At 43.1% G+C, this 22,477-nt stretch overlaps 1 protein-coding gene across 2 annotated transcripts; it reads right to left on the bottom strand.

Moving 5' to 3' along the window:
• Positions 1-1,754: 1,754 nt before the first annotated feature.
• APEX1 (apurinic/apyrimidinic endodeoxyribonuclease 1) lies at positions 1,755-8,845 on the bottom strand. Of its 2 annotated transcripts, none has more exons than XM_082264554.1 (5): positions 8,724-8,845; positions 7,111-7,227; positions 6,858-7,030; positions 5,541-5,733; positions 1,755-2,681 (listed from the first exon to the last, which is right to left on the bottom strand). In XM_082264554.1, exons 2-5 carry the CDS (start codon positions 7,163-7,165, stop codon positions 2,167-2,169), a joined length of 936 nt encoding a protein of 311 aa, XP_082120680.1. In that variant the 5' UTR covers positions 7,166-7,227; positions 8,724-8,845; the 3' UTR covers positions 1,755-2,166. The 2 variants fall into 2 exon arrangements, with proteins under 2 accessions (XP_082120680.1, XP_082120681.1); XM_082264555.1 differs by having other exon boundaries at positions 7,111-7,223; positions 8,735-8,837.
• Positions 8,846-22,477: the final 13,632 nt, after the last annotated feature.

The raw sequence follows: 22,477 nt of genomic DNA on the forward strand, positions 1-22,477 counted from the left end.
GTGTACAAGAAGCCTTACAATGGATATTTTGGGCATCTTCTGGCAAAAAAAATATCCAGTGTAGATGGGAATATTTTAATACACCTGTATGCATGCAACCCTATACTGTGCACCTAATGTGGCCAATCACACTGGAAAATAAGTGTTTCAGGAGACAACAAGCAGCTAATAAACCAGGCCACCATCATGAGAAATCCATAAGTCATTCCCATTTATTTTGTTCACAACAGGAAAATATACAGCTCTTCTCATAAGTCTCTTTAGGCGGATGCAGAGAAAACAAACGTATACCTTGAGACACAGGGCAGTTCACCCACAATTGAGATAACATTTGATCCTCCAATGAGTCTTTACTGCCATCTGGAAGCCCAGCACAACTAAAGACCTGGCTTAGGGCTCTTTCACACGGCCGCTCCGCTTGTCCGCAAATCATCCTATTTTTTTACGGATGATTTGTGGACATAATGTAAGTCAATGGCACTGCGGATGTCAGCGGAATACCATCCACTGACATCCGATTTTCTTCCTTTCAGTTCTGTTCCGTTTTTACGAATGGAACAGAACCCTATTTTTTCATCTGTTCAAAAAACGGAAAGGAAGCAAAATGTGTCATCCGCTGACATCCGCAATGCCATAGACTTACATTATGTCCGCATATCATCCGCAAACGGATGGGATGATATGCGGACACACGGAGCGGACACAGATGTCATCCGCTCCGTGAAAAAAAACTCCCGTGAAAAAAAAAAAAAAGTCCCGCTGTGGAGAAAAGCAGCGGAGCGGCCGTGTGAAAGAAGCCTTGGGATTAAAGCAAATGCCATTTTTATCATTGAATTACAGTCTTTATCAATATATAATCAGCAGTAGGGACACATTTGTAAACAATGTTATTCAGTGACTCATAGCACCCAGGTTATAGTGTATTCAGAACATTTGATCCGTCTATACGAGTTAACAAAGCTCCACTATCATTTTCTGCTAATTATCTGACCAGTCAAATGTACGTTTCAACAAAGAGGACAAAAACATTAATAGAATTAAATTCCTTTGTTAAAAATTCTAACATAAGATAACTTAGTGTGAAAGTTGAATGAAGTAAAATTTCTCCATCCCAACTATTTTCTTAGTGATATAAAACAGTTTGGGCACTAACTATCAAACTTATTCAGAAACAGCAGGGACAAAGTAGGAACAACGTAGGCTATTCAGGTATCCAGTGCATGTAAAAAAAAAAAACTACAAAGCTGGGAAAAGGCTACAGTAACAAGAACGCATTGGAACAGAGTATCCTGAAACACCACGGGAAATCAAAAACTCTTTTTTAATCTCAAACCAGTCTCTATGGTTTCATATACACGAATAGTATAGCTTTCAAGTGCCAAATACAGCATTAAAACCCCATAAGCACGTCATACAGCTGGTTTAGTTTAAGCTGCTGCAATACTCACTTTAAAAAGCATTTTGACCTAAATAAAGGAAATCTGCTATGAAACAAAAGATAGGCTGTAACACTTGACTTCTTTTGAAAATGCCAGTTGCCTGGCTATTATACAGGTAACTTTTTCATCTGTATGTTGGTTTCAGGTCAGGGACTATAAATGATGAGGCTGGAGACAGCCAGGCAGCTAGCATTTACTGAAGGTGTTCAGCAATGGCAGCCCTCTTATTGGTTTGGGTACAGGCTTCCTAGAACAAAACAGATCCTGTAATCCCTATGGCTGGAAGGTAATGAACGTTTCAAGCTCACTGCTGACTCTACTATAATGGAACAAGCGTATGATGTAGCCCAATTTGGGAGTTGCATGAAGAGAAGGCAACATCAAGTTTGGCGTCTTCAGGGGCTAGGACACTCACTTCCATGACCATATGAAGAAAAGAACTGGCCTGGAAGGACTAAATGGGGGAAAAAAAAGGAACAAGATCCAGATTGCTATATTTGAATGGGTCCCTGCTAGTCAACAAAAGACTTTTCTTCATGCTTTAGGTTGGTTGTATATAGAAGAAACACTTATTCATAGAGCACAAGTTTAACTGAGCAACTAAATTTCTATACCCAGTATACTGGACATTTATCTTGTGCAAGGGCCATGTTACGTCAAAATTAAGTGGGCACAGAACTAGATAAATGCCCATATACTGAATTTAGGTAGTAACCACTTATTTCCCTTATATAGCAATATAAAGGGTTATAGGACAGTGGTCACTGCCTAAAGCTTTGCTCCTGATCTTACTATCACACAAGGCTGGCCGCAAGGCTTTTGACAGGACAAAATAATCCAATCTCCAGCCAACATTCTTGGCTCGAGCATTCATCATGTAGGTCCAGAAGGTGTAGGCATACGGCTTGTCGGGATACAGCTCACGGAAGCTGTCCAGGAAGCCTTCAGCCAACAGAGAACTAAATCCCTCCCGTTCCTGTGGGGTGAAACCAGGGGTCTTCTTGTTAGTTTTGGGATTTTTTAGATCAATCTCCTGATGAGCAACATTTAAGTCGCCACACAAAATAAGTGGCTTTTTGCTGTCTAATCCTTTCAAGTAAGCACGAAAGTCTACATCCCAGCGTTGACGGTAATCTAGACGTACCAGGCCGCGACTGGCATTGGGAACATAAGCAGCGACCAAGTAAAAGGATTCAAACTCAGCAGTAATTACACGGCCCTCCTTATCATGCTCTTCAATTCCTAATGAAACAAAGCAGAAAAAAAAACAAGCAAAAGTTAAGAGCTGTAATAACCTAAACCAATATGCCTATTTTTACACACACAAAAAAAATCTTAATACTTCTCTTATTTTTTTTTTTTTGGATCAAAATTAAATATTGTTTACAATTATTTTGTGTTTCCGTTTCTAGAAAACAGTTAAAAAAATAAATCCAAGCTCCTTCTCACATTTACCTGTCTATTCTTAAAGGATAAGTTCACTTTTTTAACAAAAATTATAATTGCACATTTTTTTTGCAGGTAAAAATAAAATGTATTTACTATTTTAACGGAAAGCATTGCGCCAGCAATCAGCAGATCGAGGGTGCCATGCAGGACTCCTGCAAACTGTCAGTGTAAGCTGTCTGCCCCAAACATCGTATGGGCAGGCAGTTTCACATTGACAGTAAAACTCAATGAATTACCCGAGCGCTCAACAGCACTGTGGTAGTTCGAGAAACTACAAGCTGTCAGCAGCAAAGCCTATCGGTTCTTGTAGCTCAATGATTCACAGGGATCTGTATATCTGTATAAATCCTGTATAATAATCATCAGTGAATCAATGATGTGGCCATGTGGGCGGAGCTCCTTTAAAATAGTGACAGCAGGTACAGGGAGAAGGTCCCCAGCCTGCTGTCATACGAAGTGCAGGGATCGGCCTAGAGGGTTGGAACATTTTCTCAAAGGCAAACTTATCCTTTACGTTAGCTATACTCTGATCACATTTTGGCCAGTTCCTGGTGAACTGGATGGAATTCGCACTGCCATTACCCTCCTGCCTGACAGTCTTTGATTGAAATAAAAATATAAACAGGGCCAGATGGGAAACTGTTGGGTTAACAGTGGCTGCATACAATAAGATGCAGCCACTATTCTGGTATTCTGACAGGCACCAGCTGTCAGAATACAACATCCGCATTGAAGATTAGGACATCAGTGCTGCATAGTGTGGATGCACGAAACAGTTAGATTTTTTTGGTTTAACCTGCAAGGTGAAATTAAAAAAAAAAAAAAAAAGTTTTAAAAAGCGTAGTGCCAGCCTTAGCTTCTGTGTTACAATCATTCTGATTGTTAACCACTTCAGCAAAGGAAGGTTTTATTCCCTTAATGACCAGACCATTTTTTGCAATACAGCACTGCATTATTTTAACTGACAACTGCGTGGTCATACGACGCTGTACCCAAATAAAATTGATGTCCTTATTTCCCACAAATACAGCATTTTTTGGTGGTATTTGATCACCACTGCAGTTTTTATTTTTTGCGCTATAAAAAAGAAAATATATATATTTTTTACTTTCCGCTATAAAACCTATCCAATAAAAAAAAAAAAAAAAAAAAATGTAAAATATGTTTTCTGCTACATACTTTTGGTAAGAAAAATCCCAATAAGGATATATTGATTGGTTTGCGCAAATGTTATAGCATCTACAAACTATGGGATGTTTTTATTTTACTAGTAATGGCGGCGATCAGCAATTTTAGGCGGGACTGCGACATTGCGGTGAAAAAATCTGACACTTTTTTTTGGGGACCAGTGACATTATTACAGTGATCAGTGCTAAAAATATGCAGTTACTGTACTAATGACACTGGCAGGGAAGGGGTTAACATCATGGGGCGATCAAAGGGTTAAATGTGTCCCTAGGGGGTGCATGCCAACTGTGTGGGGGATGGTCTGACTGGGGGAAGACGGGTATCTGTGTTCCTGTTTAGCAGAATGGTGATATGCCATTCTGCCTCTCTCAGGTAAGATCGGTGCCTCCGACGGACCCACTGATTGCCTCCTGCTGTGTCCAATCACAGCAGGAGCGGGTCGCCGGCTGTGTGCCCCCTCAGACCAGGAAGAAGATGTGATGTACAGGTACATAGTTTAGTGCAGCCGGACCGCCCTGCTGCAGTAAATGTGTGGTTGGCGGTCGGGAAGCGGTTAAAGGCAGCATGCTTTTTTTAACCTTTTTGATTACTACACAGACCTTGGTGCACGATTGTTATACTAACTTGCCTTTTGGCTCGGTTTACACTGCCGCGACTTGGGATCAGACCTGTGAGAACCCAAGTCGTATGACATGTGAAATACCATGTCAATGAGAACTGTCTTTATTAGCACTACTGAAGTTGCTCCGGCTTTAGAAAAAGGTTCCTGTACTACTTCAAGGTGACTTCTATCCAACTTGTGCTCATAGACTTAATTGATGCGATTTGGATCCGACGTTACAGGAAGATTACCCAGGCATTCCCTAAATTTGCTATCAAGGTCGCCTGGCAATGTCACGTGACTTTCAGGTTGCGGCAGTGTGAACCAAGCCTTAAGGAGTTTTTGATTAACGCACAGACTTTTTGTTGCATGAGGATTATTCTGTTCATGATTCATTTACTATTCACTCTATATGTTTACCCTCATTTGAATTGTGTATCGCTCAATTATTGCATTAGGTGTCTTAGTGCCATTTTCGGTATTTATTGTGTATCCAATATTGTGCTAGCTGCTTTTTGCTTTATTTATTGTTCTGGCAAAAGCAGTTTTAAGTTTTTTTTATTTTGTGTTACCAACACAATTGGTAGTTTGTGTTGATCATTGATCTCTCCTTCTCCATGCTATGTTCAAACCAGCGCACGCACACCTTTTGCTGTGCCCTCTTATGAAGAAATAATAAAAAAAATAAAAAAAAATCTCCCTGACTCCAGTTTAATGGTGTGATTTCTGTATTACACATGGTTTCAAAACCAGTTATAAACTTTACACACATTGAAGCCATTGAAGTTTCTCTTAAAACTTTTTTTAAAACCACACATTACATATTAATTCCACTGTAAAAAAAATGTAGATCTTTAACATACCAATTCCATTGGAGACATTTAGAGGTTTCTTCTTGCACAGCATTGCCACTCCACTATAGCCCTCCTTTTCATCAGAACAAGCCCAGTACTTGTGAGGGTACTCAGGCATGTCTTTAATGTCTGCTGGAAGGGCTTTTTCTGCACACTTTGTCTCCTGCAGACACAGGACATCAGGATCCTCCTCACGTACCCACTAGAATAAGAAAAGAGAAAAACGTTTTACTCTGTTTTAGGAAATACATAATGGAAATGCTACATTGAAAAACATTTGAACACTGTCCATTGTTCCATGTTTAACACCAATTTCACTAATGTTAAAGAATACAGTCACTATGCTCATTCAGGGCAAAATGAGTCAACATCTTTGCAAGTCCTGCTGTGTTGCATCTAGTGACGATATCTGATATTTTGCGTATGGGGGGACAAGTGACAGTACTGCGGTCTAGCAGACAATTGAAAGATCCAAGCACTGTCACATGGCTGAGGGAGTAACATCACTGCTTCTCCTAGCTTCTGACATGAGCCAACACAGGAGATTTACATAAAGGTTGTCACAGAGAAAGGAGCAGTGGAGAGCCCTGGCAAGGTATCTCTGGGTCTTCCTTCTCTTGCAGTTTGTGCTAGTCTATATCAGAAGTGTGTCAGCGTTCCAAGGACTGGGTCAGCTTCTATATCGAGGAGTTTCTTGTACAGTAAACCAGAGAGCCTAAGATTTCTGTGTAAATTTTAATTTGCTGAGTAAGCCAAAAATGCAAAACACTAGGAGTGGTAGGAAGATTGTTGCCCTGCATTCAATCTATCATAATGGGACCGTTTTCAGTAACTTTTATAGCCTTTTTATTTATAACTGTTGGGTGTATGTCCTCTAATTGCTTTGTCTCAAAAAACAAAAGACTCTTTAAAGGAAAAAAGGAATTATACTTACCTGCCCTGTTGCCAATGCCTTGCACCTTTGCAGTCTTGTGGAGCTACACCAGCCAAGGAATCCTATATCTGGCAATTCTGAGTGTTGGATGCCTGACACCCTGCTGTATGCTGTCGTTTCACCGACTGGCTGCTACATCACTACAGGACACAATAGTAAAAAGGCAGCCAGAAGGTGGAACCACAGCAAGCAAGGGATCCAACATTACTGGGAGTATGTTAGGATGAATTTCCTATAGTTGGTGTAGCTCTTGAAGAGAATGAAAATCGAAGGCATGAATGGCAGGATATACAAGTTAAATACCATTTTTGCTGTGGATGGATAAGTTAAATATGAGAGACTGCTTTTTAATTTTTCACCTTGCCATGTACAATAGCTACAAACATACTCACATTTACACCTTCTTTTTTGACCCATGCTCTGATGCCATCAACATTCCATGAGCTTATCTTCCATGTGTACTTCTTGCCATCATCAGAAGTCAAATTATCAGGAGCATCCTCATACACCGGAACAGGTTCTGCCTCCTTTCCTCCTCCCTTCTTCCCTTTCTTGTTCTCAGGTTCTGAAAGATATACATGGATATGATGAAAACTGAAGATAAAAAGTCCCTGTCCTGTTGTACATGGCCATCATTGTACCTACCCTCATCCTGCACAGCTTCGCTCTTTGCATCCTCCTTCTTTCCTCGTTTTGGCATTCTGGTGGTGACAGAAAACAGACGCACACAGAACAGAGCACGGATCGTCTTGAATGCTCTACCTGCATATACAAAGGAAACATGTCAACCCAACTTCTATATTTATTCTAAACAAGCAGCAAAACATAACCATATAAGACTACCAGTATTTCAAAGAGTCAGCCTATGTAAACAAGGCAGATTGCCATTCTGTCAGTATGGAAGGCATTGATCCTGTGTTCCTGCAAAGAAGGGACATATATCCATGCCTTTCATTAGTAAAAGCACCTCTCACACTACACTGAATCAACAGCTAAGCATGCAGTTAACCCCTTTCCAGCCAGTGTCATTAGTATAGTGACGGTACTACAGGACGGCCATGCTGCGCAGGATCATGTATATATACACGGTCCTGCATTTGTAGGCATTGAGCGCGAATGTGTGCCACTGGAGGCTTGTTCTCCTGCACAAGCACAGCGGGTCGGCACCCGACGATTGTTCATTACACAGGCAGAACGAGTCTCCCTCCCTATGTATGTAAACAAGGCAGATTGCCGTTCTGTCAGTATGGAGGGCATTGATCCTGTGTTCCTGCAAAGCAGGGACATGGATCCATCCATGCCTTCCATTAGTAAAAGCACCTCCCCCATGATACACTGAATCACTAGCTAGGCACACAGTTGACCCTTTGATTGGCCCTGATGTTAACCCCTTCCCAGGCAGTGTCATTAGTACAGTGACAGTGCATATTTTTAGCAATGATCACTGTATTAGAATCACTGGATCCCAAAAAGTGTCCGATTTGTCCACCGCAAAATATTGCAGTCATGCTATAAGTTGCTAAAAAAATCCAACAATATTTGCTTATTAGGATTTAAAAAAAATATATATGTAGCAGAATACATATTGGCCTTAATTGATGAAGAAATTGGATTTTTCTTTTTTTTTTGGATGGGTTTTATAGCAGAAAGTAGAAAACATTGTTTTTTTTTTCCAAAATGGTCTGTCTTGTTGGTTATAGTGCAAAAAAAGAAAAAACTGCAGAGGTGATCAAATACCAACAAAAGAAAGCTTTTCAGTTAAAGTAACAGTGTCGTATCGCAAACAAAAAATATGACCTGGTCATAAAGAGGGGTAAATCTTCTGGTGGTTAAAAAAACATTTTTGATGTTTTGGGATTCTAAGTAATTTTCTAGCAAAAAAAAAAAAAAAAAATGATGCTTTTTGAATGTAAACAAAAAAAGTGTCAGGACAGGCCTGATTGGCTCCTGAACATCTCAGCCAAAAGACAACAATCACAATATCGAGTATTCATTTTTCTCCTCTCCTTCCCCCAGTTTAGAGATCTCTTATGATCTCTATTAGGATGGATTGCAGATGTTCAGCATGCATGTAAAGCATAGTATTACGCTACTATAGTGGAAGCCATTATTTAGCACATGTGGCTGCAATGCACTCTCTGACCGCTCAGGATGGAGTATGAGATCCCTCCGCACAATACAAGTTCCCCCCTGCATCCACAGACATGAGCATTATATGTATACATTATATTTCCATAGCCGATCCCCTGTGAACGTACCGAACCCGTACACAGCTCTCCCTCCGCAGCCTGCTCAGCAACAACACAATAGACACCGGGCCGGAAGCTCCACGCGCTGCTGGCCGGAAACACGTAGAGGCACACACAACACAGACACGTGGGATCGGCGTGCTGGGGGGTCACGTGGTGTTCCAGCACTCGGGGAGGCAAGCAGGAGGGGGGCGGAGCTCGGAAGAGAAGGCTCTGTACATGGGGACTGCATACTGACAGGAAGAGAGAGGAACACGTGAGTGTGTGTGCATGGAAATACCGATACTGTACATGGCAATGGTGCACAGCATTATAGAAGGGGTTGGGAATGGGGTAGTCGGTATTAGAGCAGGATATGATATGAGAGGATATAGGAGAGCTGCTTTTCTCTTTACTATATGAGGTAAAGTTGAGGCTCATCACCTGATTTGAGCAGAAATATACAGCCGTGGCCAAACGTTTTGGGAATGACACAAATATTCATTTTCACAAAGTCTGCTGCTTCAGTGTTTTTAGATCCTTTTGTCAGATGTTACTATGGTATTGTTGAGACGTAGTCCTGTCCGACTCTTCGTGACCTCATGGACCATAACATGCCAGGCTTTTCTGCCTCCCGGAGCTTGCTTAAAGCGAAGTTCCACCCAAAAGCGGAACTTCCGCTTTAGGTAGTCCTAACCCCCTGACATGCCACATTTGGCATGTCATTTTTTTTTGGGGGGGGGGAGCGGGTGCCTAGTTTTGACAGGTACCCGCTCTTACTTCTGCTCGGAGCACCGCAGCGCCCTGAGCGGAAGTTCTCCTCTCCCCCTCCCTCCCTGCAATCTTCTGGGACATGTCAGAGGTCCCAGAAGATTGCCGGCCAATCAAGACGCACAGCGTAACTCACGCATGCGCAGCGTAACTCGCGCATGCGCAGCGCGTACCCGGCTGTGAAGCCGCAAACTGTCACAGCCAGGTGCACACACCAGTGATGCCGGCGCCGCCGAGACCAAAGGGAGAGGATCGAAGCTTTGGGCGGCCGCATTGCTGGACTGTGGGACAGGTGAGTGTGTGTTTATTAAAAATCAGCAGCTACACTTTTTGTATGCGCTGACTTTTAATAAACACAGTAAAGGCTGGAACTCCGCTTTAACTTCATGTTCATTGTTTCCATGATGCTTCCTATCCATCTTGCTTTCTGTCATCCTCTTCTCCTTTTTCCTTCCAGGCCAGTTCACACCAAAGGAACGCAATCCAGAAGCATTCCAGATGCTTGTCTGCATGCACGTTTTGGATGCATTTTTGATGCGTTCCAGTGCGTTTTTGGTGCAGTTCAATGCATCCCCCCTCCCCTCTTTTTTCTTAACCTTAACCACTTGCTGACCGCCTCACGCAGATTTACTGCAGCAGGGCGGCACAGCTGCACATAATCACGTACATGTACGTGATTATGTGCGCGCCGCCGGAGCAGCACTTCCGTTGTGATTAGACACAGCAGGAGCCAGACCGCGGGTGGTGCGGGCAGGATCACCAGTGACCACCCCCGATCTTCACAGAAACTGACAGGAGAGCCGCCTGCCTATGTAAACAAAGCAGGCGGCTCTTCTGTCAGACACTGTAGCTCAGTGGTCCTCAACTCCGGTCCTCGGGGTCCACTAACAGGCCAGGTTTGCAAGCTAACTATATTATATTACAGGTGATCTCATTTGCTGCTCAGTGATTGCAGTACTCTAATCTGCATCTCCCCAAGGTAATACTTAAAATCTGGCCTGTTAGTGGGCCCCCGAGGACCGGAGTTGAGGACCACTGCTGTAGCTGAAACACCGGTCTCTTTGTGCCTGTCACAGAGCCCTCCCACACCACAGTCAGTAAGCACAATTAGGCATACATTTAACCCTTTGATCACCCCCCAGTGTTAGTCCCTTCCCTGCTAGTGTCATTTATACAGTAACAGTGCATATTATTTAGTACTGATTACTGTATTAGTGTCACTGGTCCCCAAAAAGTGTCAAAAATGTCAGTTAGGGGTCCGAATCTGTCCGCTGCAATGTCGCAGTCCCGCTAAAAATTGCTGATTGCCGCCATTACTAAAAAAAAAATAAAAAGTCCAAAAATCTATCCCGTAGTTTGTAAACGCTATAACCTTTGGGCAAACCAATTAAAATAAGCTTTTTGGGATTTGTTTTTACCAATAATATGTAGCAGAATACAAATTGGCCTGAACTGATAAAAAAATTAGATTTTTAAATGTTTTGTTTTTGGGAATGTTTTATAGTAGAAAGTAAAAAATATTGAGTTTTTTTTTTTCAAAATTGTCGCTCTTTTTTTGTTTATAGCACAAAATCTAAAAACCGCAGAGGTGATGAAATACCACCAAAAGAAAGCTCTATTTGTGGGTAAAAAGGACATCAATTGTATTTGGGTACAGCATCGCACGACCTCGCAATTGTCAGTTCAAATAACGCAGTGTCGAATCGCAAAAAATAGCCTGGTCATTAAGGGGGTGTAAAACCTTCCAGAGCTGAAGTGGTTAAATTAGGACATGAGTGTTCCAGTGCAGTTGAGTGCATTTTTTCTTGCCCTCTTTTTTCTTAGCCTTAAATGACATGAGTGTTTCAGTGCATTTTTGATATGTTTTACAGTGTTCCAGTACAGTCCAGTGCAGGAAAAATGTAGCATGTTCTACTTTTTTCCCCCGTTCATCTTCCAGGACAGCTACTTAAGGGCCGTACACACTTGACGAAAATCGGATGAAATATCCTCCGATTTTTCTCTCTCATGCTCGCGTTCACAACCATTTTTAGTTGACAGTGCATAAATGTTCACGAAATTTCTCGTCCGATTTATGTTTTTTTTGTTGACGTTTTGTTCATAGAGCGTGATGTAAGTACGTATACGTGTGACCCCCGAGGCCACGCCTTCCTTCTTCCGGATGTGACGTGGCTTTTGTTCTCGGATCATTCGTGAAACTGCGCCTCGGATTTTTCAGAATCTTCAAGATTTATCACCTTTTTCGTTATACAACGATCTTGGAAGATGGAGATCGAAACATCCGAGACCCTTGCTATAGTTGGTCTTGGAGTCCTGGCTATCCAAAGGCAGCAGAAAGGGAAGATGAAGAGGAGGAGAGCATGGTGCAAGAGGTGGCTGCTGAACCGTGACCAGTCATTGACCCAGGAGTTCTCAGGGACAGCGGTAAGTTTTTTTTTTTTTTTTTTTTTTCTCAATGTGAAATTTCTAATGACATTAGTTAAATGACAAAAGATGTTTATATGTTTTTTCTCATTATCATCTCTAGGACAGCGATACTGTCATGCCCACATCTCGCTTGCCTGCAGCAAAGAGGAAACGTAAAAATATTGAGGATGTTACAACATCAGTTTTGAGTCAGGCGTCTGCAGCTCTAAACAAAAAATATGGCGCTGCAGATGCGTTTGGTTTACTGACTGCCAATAAACTGCGTAGCATGTCTGAGGAGCAAAGACAAATGGCGGAGTGCCTTTTATTGAACGTTCTCAACAAAGGTGTAAGAGGTGATATTACCAACAACACTTGTGTGTCTGAGTACATGGCTCCTACTCCAACTCCAGCCTCACCTCTGCCAACATCACATTGGCGTTATCCTGGACCAGATGGACATAATAACTGACCATGGCCCCAGGATTACCGATACACAAATTTATGATTTTAGTTACATTTTAAAATTGGGGGGGGGGGGGGGGGTTTGCTACTTTGCATTTGCACTTTTTTAATTATTTGTGTTCTGTTATTATATGAATTTATATATTTCCATTTCCTGTTGAGATGGGTAGTGTTCAATGTTTTGTTGATTTTGTTTAAATAAAAAAATACTTATTTCATATATTAATAGTTGTGTTTTTATTTATCCAACACACATACATGGTAATATAATATCATGTAACAACATTAGTGTATAGAATATACATACCCCCTGTAGACTGAATACATATGTATCGAAGCTAATGAATTGGCAATACACATGCAAAGACAATGGATATGTAAATTCTTCACAACACTGTAGTTTTCTCTATGCTGACATATATACATTGCTGTATAGAATACTGACTGAATAAACATGTAATATAACTATGAATTGCTATACACATACAAAGTCAAGTACAACGAAGATAGATACGAATTATCCATTTTAGTTGTTTTTTTTCTGATAAACTTCCGGGCCGTCAGTAACTTCCGATCATGCGTGGTCTTTCGTAGCCGATTTTTCCCGGACGTACTGTGTACACATTAAACGAAAATTGGTCGTGCTGAAGACGGCCAAAAAAAATTTTGGTGTTTGTCCCTCCGTTTTTTTTCGTTGAAAATGTCGGGATCGGCTGCTTAAAGTTGTGTACACACTAGGCGAAAATCGGACGATTTCACATCGGGCAGGAATTTTCGGCAGATTTTCTACTAGTGTGTACCTGTAATGTTCTGGTACCTCTGGTACCCTTATTCCACTTTCCAATTCAGTGTATGCGTCCCACCATTCTCTTCTGGTAGGTGCGCATACACCTTTAAGACCGATGCTGTCATCACTGAGCGCCGCAGAGCGGCTATTTCAACCGCCGGCGTTCTCACTCACATGTTTGTTCAACCTGCCTTTAAGCTCATATGCTTACAAGCGTACCTCGCTGTCGGAACCTTGCTACTGATCCCTGTATCCCGCTACCGGATCACTCGCTCATACCGAACCTCTCTACTACTGCTTGCTATTAGTGATAAGTACCCCGCAGGGGAATCCTCCATAACCTTCCTACTAAGCTTACACTATCTAGCTCTGCATATTAAGGACTGTTACTATCATCTGCACTATTATTTAGATTGCTAGCTCTTGAGCCTACTAACATCTATCCTTGCACTGGGTTAGTCTCTCCTGTATGTCATCTGCTATCCTACCACCTACTACCATACATGATTGCTAACCTATCTGCATCCTACCTGTTACCATCTATACTCTCATGAACATTTCTCTCAAGTGCTGTTCACCTATTGTCACTGTTCATACCTGTCTCTTCAGCTCATCACCACTATACTGCTATATACATCTATCACTCCAGGAACATCTTATTGAGTGTGTATATTTGTATGCTGAATCAGACAGACCACAGTGATGAGTCTTGGGAGTTGGAATTGGTATTTCAACGTATCTCTACATGACTGCTGAGTGGAGTTTTTCTGCAGCTGCAAATCCATCTTGTTTCAGAAAACGCAGGAGCGTTACAGTACCCTGCTTTAGAGAGATGATTTGGCTCCACCTTCTACAAGAAACACAAATCAGACACAATTTAAAAAGCTCTTTCCTTCCTCTGACCCTCAGTTTTTTTGTGTTTCCAGACCTCCAGGAGTACACACACACTTTAACGTTTGTTGTTTTCTTGGGTCTGGTTACTGAGGTTGGCGGACCCCACCCTCTTTAGGTTACAGGTATTAGACTAGTTGTGGCTTGTCTACTGTGAATCTCCTATTACTCACAGGGTTTTCCCTTATAGTGGTACTTGCCTTATCACTTATCGGCTCCCAGGCTCTGAGGTATGTCTCGCTAGATATAAGTGGGGAGAGGATCATGTATGGGCATCTCTGCATGCTTCCTTCCCCTCGGGTGTACCAAAATGGCATCTGATGATGCAATTCCAGTTACGCAGCAAGATGGCATGGAACCGGAAGTAGTGGTGCACACTTCCAGGCACGGAAATTCTTATCACCCCAATAGCCAGCGGGTATGGTGGCTGATTTTTTTGGCTGCAGAGAGTCTGAATAGCTCAGGCAGTGGAGGACCGTCCTGGTGGGCGAGGACCTAAACCAGCAGTGTACACCGGGGGTTTCTCTTACCAGCAATGAAGCAGATTCTTACAGAGGATATTCCTGTGGATAAAGCACCCACTCAGATTGATCCAGCGGCAGCCTCTTCCTCCAAAACTGTTCTAAAGGTATTTGCCTTTCTGAGAGGACCATTAGGGCCAGTGTGGGGATTAAATTACTTGTAGAAAAAAGTGTTCCCACGGAGGCGGGCCGTGGCCAGCACTCTATGGGATATCCCATCTCCTGGCAATTACTACACACTATACACCTGGAGCAACGTTTTCCTTTCTTCAGTATCGGGGATTAAATTACAATCAGGAAAAGTTATTCTTTTTGCTCTTTGTGTTGCTTTTTTTTTTTCATTATCGACAAAACATTTAAGGAGAAGTGTGGGAATTGTAGGTTTAGGCCCTTTTCACACGGTCCGCCTCCGTAGGCGGATCCGTGCTGCTCAGCGGGGATCGATCCGCGATCCCCGCTGAGCCGGCGGATGACAGCTCCGTCTCCGCTTGCAGTGCGGAGAGGGAGGTGTCACAGCCCCCCGCTACTCTCTATGGGGAATCGGATGAGAGCGGACCGCCTGTCCGCTCTCATCCGATCCCCAGGACGGATGGAAAATAGGGTTTCCATCCGTCCGGATTTAACGGACAGGATCGGATGCGGATGGCAGCGGGTGTCAGCGGACATGTCACCGCTGACATCCGCTGCTCCATAGGGCTGAATGGGGCATCCGATCAGATCCGCCTAAAAAACTGACGGGGATCTGATCGGACCGCCCGTGTGAAAGAGCCCTTAGGCTTCTTGATAGTTCTAAAAAACTATTTTGTGACAAATGTATTTCCTCAGTAGCAGGTTCAGAGTCGGCTGCCTCTATAAAGAAATGTATGTCTTGAAGGAGATAGTTTACTCCTTTTAGTCCTTAGTAATAGGCTGGCTGGCCTCGGCCCTTCTACCACAAAGTCCGCCATGGTAGTTCAGGAGCCTTTAGCCACAGTTTCGGCTAGATCCCTACCTCCCCTAGAATTAGAGACCGTTAGTTCTAGGGATGTATCTGATCTAGAGGAAGGAGAGAATTGAGCTTCTACTTCTGATGAGGATTCTGTTTCAGAGGTTGAGGAAACTGTTAGCTCACCTAAAAAATATCTTTTTGGTCCAGTCAGTGCAGGATAAAATGTACAGGGGTCTGCAGGCTCGTAAAGTTTGGACCTTTCCAGTCCATTAGCCCTTAAAGGACATAATCCTTTCAGAATGGAAAGTACCTGAAAGAAGATTGTTCCAATCAAAGGGTCATAAGAGAGGTTTCCCCTTTCAATCTGAAGTGGGGGATGTATTTTTTAAGTGTCCTAGATTAGATACACCTCTATCCCAGGTATCTAAAAATTCTGATCTCATTTTGAGGATTCAGGTGTACTGAAAGACCAAATGGACAGGAATGCAGATGCACTGCTGTATAAAGCCAGGGATGCTTCTGCCTTCTGCCTAGGTCCAGCCCTAGCTTCCACTTGTGTGGCTAGAAATCTGGACGTATGGATTCAAAGATTGGATGGCTTACTCTCCTCTGATACTCCACTGGAGGAGAAAAGGGAATCCCTTGCCCTGGTGGCTAAGTCCGTGGCATTCCTAGCTGACTCGGTTATGTCTGTAGCCAGAATATCTGATCTTATTCCAGTAGACGTGCTATCTGGCTGAAATCTTGGGAGGGGGATTTAACTTCCAAGAATACATTTTGTAGTTTTCACTTTAAAAAGAAACTCTTGGGTGGTTCCACTTTAGAGGAAGTTTTGGCATGTTCCTCAAAAAAGAGTAAGCGGTTTCTGGCAAGGAAAAGTAAACCATGGGGCAAGAAACCTTTTCGTTCCTTTGAGAAAAGATCCAAATTTAAATCGGGTGGTTTCCAGACCAAGAAGAAGTGGTCATTTAATAAAGATAAATCAAAAGGGGGGCTTTCTTTGCTCCTTCAGCCCCTGCCAAAAGTTTGCAGTGATACCAGGTTAGGGGTGGGAGGAAGGTTGACAATGTTTGTCCACCATTAGACAGAGATCACCAAAAATGCCTTAATTTTCGATATTATAAAAGACAGTTACAGGTTAGAATTTAAGCTCCCTCCTCCCCATAGATTTGTTCTCACCCGGCTTCTCTCTCTATGAGGTCACAGAGAATAACCTCTGCTGCTCCAGAGATTTCGGAGGCTTTATTCCAACATTTTTTTGGTAAAAATAGCCCTCAGCGTCCTCAACAGATTTCTAGTTTACAGATGTTTCCGAATGGAAAGCATCTATTCTGTCAGAAATCTGTTGTTGCCAGAGGCGTTCACGATAACGCTTGATCTGCAGGACGCTTATCTTCACGTTTCAATTTGTCAGAGTCACCAAAAGTTTTTAAGGTTTGCAGTTCTCACCGAAAAAGGATCGCATCACTGGCAGTTCAGAGCCCTGCCATTCGGACTCGTGGCAGCACCGAGGATTTTTACGAAAATTATGGCCGAGGTCATGGCCTATTTTCGTTTACAGAAGATATCTATCAATCCTTTGCAAAAGAGAAAGAAAAGCTAGCAAGAGATCTAGAGTTTATCTTACAGACCATTCAGAGTCTGGGCTGGAGGATAAATCTTTACAAGTCGTGGCTGATACCCTCTCAAGGTCTCTCTATCTTGGGTTACCATATAGACACAGTAAAACAAATGATATCTCTTCCAGCAGAGAAGATATCAAATTCTATTCTGTCTGTACAGAATTTCAAATTGCTGCCCCAGACCTCCCCTCGTCAGATAATGCAGTTGTTAGGTCTCATGACTGCAGCAATCCCAGGAGTACCATGGGCGCAATTGCACTCCAGACCACTTCAGGCTTTTCTTCTCAGATGTTGGGATCACAGGAGGGGATCCTTGAATCGAATTATTTTTCTTTCATATGAGAATTTGCTGGGTCTTTCTTGGTGGGAACATCCAGAACATATGCAGAGGGGAAGGTCTTGGACACAGAGTTCATCTGTAAAAGTTACCACAAATGCCAGTCTTTAGGGTTGGGGAGCTTATTTAGAAGTGTGGCAGGCTCAGGGGCCCTGGTCATCAGAGGAGGCGACTCAGTCGACCATTTTCAGAGAACTCCTTGCAGTGGAGAGGGCTATGTTAGCTCTCAAACCAAGAATCCAGGCAAGCGAGCTGTTCATCTTTTCAGACAGCCCCACGGTGATAGGTTACCTCAACAAAAGGGGGCACCCGCTCTAAACAGTCTCTTATTCATGACCCAGCAGATCCTGACCGGGGCAGGAAGTCATATTGCTTCAATCAGGGCTGTCCACATCAGGGGTACAACAAATTTTCTAGCAGATTATTTGAGCCGAGCAAGAGTCATCAGCAGCAACTGGGAATTGAACAGGGAAGTGTTCTGGTAGATAACAGGAAGATGGGGAGTACCCTCAGTGGACCTCTTCGTGTCCAGTCAAAACACAAAGCTCCCAGCCTTCTCACTGGAAAGGGAGACAACGGCGTTGGGAACAGATGCACTGACCTTTCCATGGAGGTTCAATCATTTTTATGCCTTCCCACCATTTGCCATGCTACCTCTGGTGATCCAAAAGATTTTTCAGGAACAGGCGGAGGTAATCCTAATAGCTCCTTGGTAACCAAGAAGGAGTTGGTTTGTGATTCTGGGATCCCTCTCCACAGCTCCCCCCTGGCCCCTGCCAGATCAAAGGGACCTTCTCTGGCAAGGGCCAGTGTTCAATGAAAACCCTCAGATTTACCAGCTGATGGCCTGGTTGCTGAGTGGCTCATCCTTCAGTTAAATGGATGTTTCACAGATCACAAGAGGTTATCCTTCCTAGTTTTTGTGCCTCCGCCAGAAATCCGGAGGAGGAAAGATTTAGTTGCCTTCTCGTTAGAAGATGTCTGATGTTATTTAGAAATGACCAGCAAATTTAGAAAATCCTCTCAGCTTCTAGTTTAATTTAGTGGGTCCAGAAAGGGTTCTAGGGCTTCCAGGAGCTCCATTGCTCAGTGGATCAGGGAAGCTTACACTTCTTCAGGTCAGGCCCCTCCTAACAGGATTAGGGCGCATTCTACTAGATCTTTGGCCACATCTTGGACAGAAAGAGCAGGAGCATCGTGGGAAGAAATTTCCAGAGCTGCGGTTTGGTCTTCTCATGCGTTCATCAGTCATTATAGAGTACAAATGCTCTCCAGCCAGGACCTCTCTTTTGGAAGGAAAGTGCTGCAGGCTGTCGTCCCTCTCTAAGGTATAAAATCTTGCTTATCCTCTCTAAGTAGCTGTCCTGGAAGATGAAGCGGGAAAACCCCCGTTAGACTTACCGGTAACGGTATTTCCATGAATCTTCGAGGATAGCGCCTGGATTCCCACCCTATTCTTTTTGGGCACCATTGCTGCTATATAGCTTGGTGGTGGTAATTTGCTGAGTTTTTTTGCTGTTTTTCCTCTACTTTGTGCACATTGGTGGAGGTTTACTTGATCTTCAAAATAACAGGGTCAGAGGAAGGGGAGGGCTTTTTTTCAATTGTGTCTGATTTGTGTTCCCTGTAGAAGGCGGAGCCAATTATCTCTCTAAGTAGCTGTCCTGGAAGGTTCGTGGAAATACTGTTACCGGTAAGTTTAACAAGGTTTTTTTCTGGAACAGGAACGCACTGGAACTGACCACATTGGTTTGAACTATGCCATTGAAAACCATATAACCTACTTTCCATGCGTTTTTGATGCAGAAAAAAAAAACGCACTGCACTGCATGTGTTTTAAACTGGCCCTTAATGTTTCCAAAGCATCAGGGTCTTTTCCAGTGAGTCCTCTCTTTGCATTAGGTGTTACTTTGGTATACTGAAGTATGATTACAAGCATTACATGAGTGTCCAAAGCTTTTATTGACAATGACATGAAGTTTATCCAGGTTTTTTCCAGACCTCTGCAATTCCCCCTGGCATGTGTCAATCAACTTCTGGGCCACATCCTGAATGATGACAGCTCATTCTTGCATAATCAATGCTTGGAGCTTGTCAGAATTTGTGGGGGGGGTTTTTTGTTCACCTTCTTCTTGAGGATTGACCACATGTTCTCAATGGGATTAAAGTGTTTGTAAAGACAGAAGGTTTTTTTTATCCTAATGCATTTATGCATTAAGATAAAAAGCCTTCTGTGTGCAGCAGCCCCCCTAATACTTACCTGAGCCCATCTCGATCCAGCCATGTCCAGGAATGCCGCGGTCGCCCGAGACTCTCCCTGCTGATTGGCTGAGACACAGCAGTGGCGTTATTGACTTGGGTGCCTCTATAGCAAGCTGCTTTAGGGGCACTCGGCTAGAGGGAGGGGCCAGGAGCTCCAGCCAAGGACCAGAAAAAGGAGGATCTGGGCTGCCTTGTGCAAAACCACTTCACAGAGCAGGTAAGTACGTTTGTTATTTTAATAGAAAAAAAAAACAAGACTTTACGAATACTTTAAAGTGGTTGTAAAGGCAGATGTTTTTTTTACCTTCATGCATTCTATGCATGAAGATAAAAAGCCTTCTGTGCCACAGGCCCCCCTAATATTTACCTGAGGTCCATCTAGATCCAGCGATGTTACAGGAGTGTCTAGGCTGCCCAGGACCCCCTTCCTCATTGGCTGACACCACAGCGCTGTGCCTTTGGCTCCTGCTGCTGTTCATCAAAGTCAGTCTGCTAATGAGAAGAGAAAGGGGGCCGAGCCACAGCTTCACGTCTGAATAGAGACAGGGAGCTGTGACTCGGCTCGGGTGCCCCCATAACAAGATTCATCTGATCACTCTTTATAACATAGGAGCAGAGGATCAGGAAAGTAAATGTATATTTGTTCCCCCTTGACCGAAATGAACAATTAACCCTTGTGGTGCAGACAAGAGATTTTTTTAGTTGGCTAGATTTGGTTTTTGAAGGGTAACTCCACTTATTTGGGGGGAAAAATAATATAGCGTATACAAGTCGTATTGTAATTGAGTGTTATTAAAAATTACATTTCCTTTTCAATCTGCATTGCTGTTTTTTGTACAGTAAAATGCAATGCAGTATGGCTACCTGGAGGTGTTCTGCACACAGAATGTGTACAAAATGACCTCTAGATATGCAATTTCCTGCTTGTGTGATTGGCTCACTGATTTCCCCAGAAGTGTAAACTAAGATATAAGTCCAGTTTTAGGCATCCCCTGCAACAAAAAATGTCATTTTTCGTGAGATATTTCCAATAGGAAATCACTTCTAAAGAGATGCAGACCCTAAAACTTTCCTCATTAGAGCCTTTCAGGTGCAGCAGCCGGTTGATGAGTATAAAACCACTCCCATTAGATTCACTTTCCACATGGACACAGAAAGACAAACAGTAATTTCTTCTGAGTAACAAAAGATAGGAATCTGCAAGAAAGTTTAAAATCCTTGTAGTAGATCCTCCAGAGGGGAATCTTTTTTTCTCAACAAAAGGGGCGTTACTCTTTAAATGCTCATTTAGTCTAGCTGTGCAGGAATAAGCTTTTTCCTCACTCTAGCAGGCTGCCTTCACCCATGTGGCCAGTGCAGCACTGCTGCCTCTCTAAGCTGCTCTCAACCGTGGTCACATGTTTGCCTAGTGCATGTACAGTGCAGGGTTACTAGCCCCACACTGTATGTAATAATACTGAAGGAAAACTCAGAGCTTTGGGTAGAAGAGAACAGCACCAGTTACAGCTGGAGAGAGGGATAGGGTAAGTAATAGATAGATACAACTTTATTGTCATTGCATAGTACAGGTACACAGCAACGAGATGCAGTTTGGCATCTACCAGAAGTGCAAAATGTAGCAAAAGTGCAGATAAATATCTAGCATATTTACAGTGCAGATAACCATCTAGCATAATTAAAAAAATATATATACACAAATGAATGTGAAATATTGGGCAAAATGTACAGTAATGATAAAGATACATACAGATATAAATAGTGCAGATGTACTGAGGAGTGAAAAGATATACTATGTAGTATGTACATGTATAGTACAGAGGTTACATACAGTCTTTTGTTTGTGTTTGTTTTGTAATGATTAGCGGTGTAATGTTGAGTTCAGTAATATGATGGTGGATGGAAAAAAACTGTCCCTGAACCTGCTGGTTCTAGTGCGCAAGTTTCTGTATCTCCTTCCTGATGGAAGGAGGTTAAACAGTTTATGACTGGGATGCGAAGAATCCTTGATGATGTTGTGAGCTCTGCGCAAACATCTGCTGTGGTGAAGGTGCTCAATGGCAGGTAATTGGGTGCCAGTGATGCGTTGAGCGGTTTTGACCACCCTTTGCAGTGCTTTACGTTCACTCACAGTGGAGCCTCCGTACCATACAGTGATGGAGTTGGTCAGGATGCTCTCAATGATGCAGCGGTAGAAGCTCGTTAAAATCCCCGGGGACAAATGAGATTTCTTGAGACTTCTCAAGAAATACAGACGTTGTTGTGCTTTTTTTTACCAGAGCTGACGTGTTCTGCTGCCAGGACAGATCCTCAGAGATGTGAACTCCCAGGAACTTAAAACTGGAGACTCGCTCTACCTCGGTTCCATTGATGTTGACTGGTAGATGTCTCCCGCTGTTGGATTTCCGGAAGTCCACAATGAGCTCTTTGGTCTTTGTGGCGTTGAGAGTCAGATTATTGGTGGCACACCATACTGCCAGATTACAGATCTCTTCCCTGTAGGCCAATTCCTCATTGTTTTCAATCTGGCCGACCACGGTGGTGTCATCCGCATACTTGATAAAGATGTTTGATTTATACAAAGGAGCACAATCGTGGGTGAACAGGGAGTAGAGCAGTGGGCTCAGAACACAGCCCTGCGGTATGCCAGTGTTCAGAATGAGGGTTGAGGATACCTGGTTTCCCAACCTGACAGATTGGGGTCTGTTGGTGAGAAAGTCCAGAATCCATCTGCAAATGGAGGTGCAGATACCCAGTTCCCTGAGCTTAGTGATCAGTACAGTGGGGAGGACTGTAT

This window comes from Pelophylax lessonae (genome assembly GCF_965119305.1).
Source record: "Pelophylax lessonae genome assembly, chromosome: 1".
Lineage (NCBI taxonomy): Eukaryota > Metazoa > Chordata > Amphibia > Anura > Ranidae > Pelophylax > Pelophylax lessonae.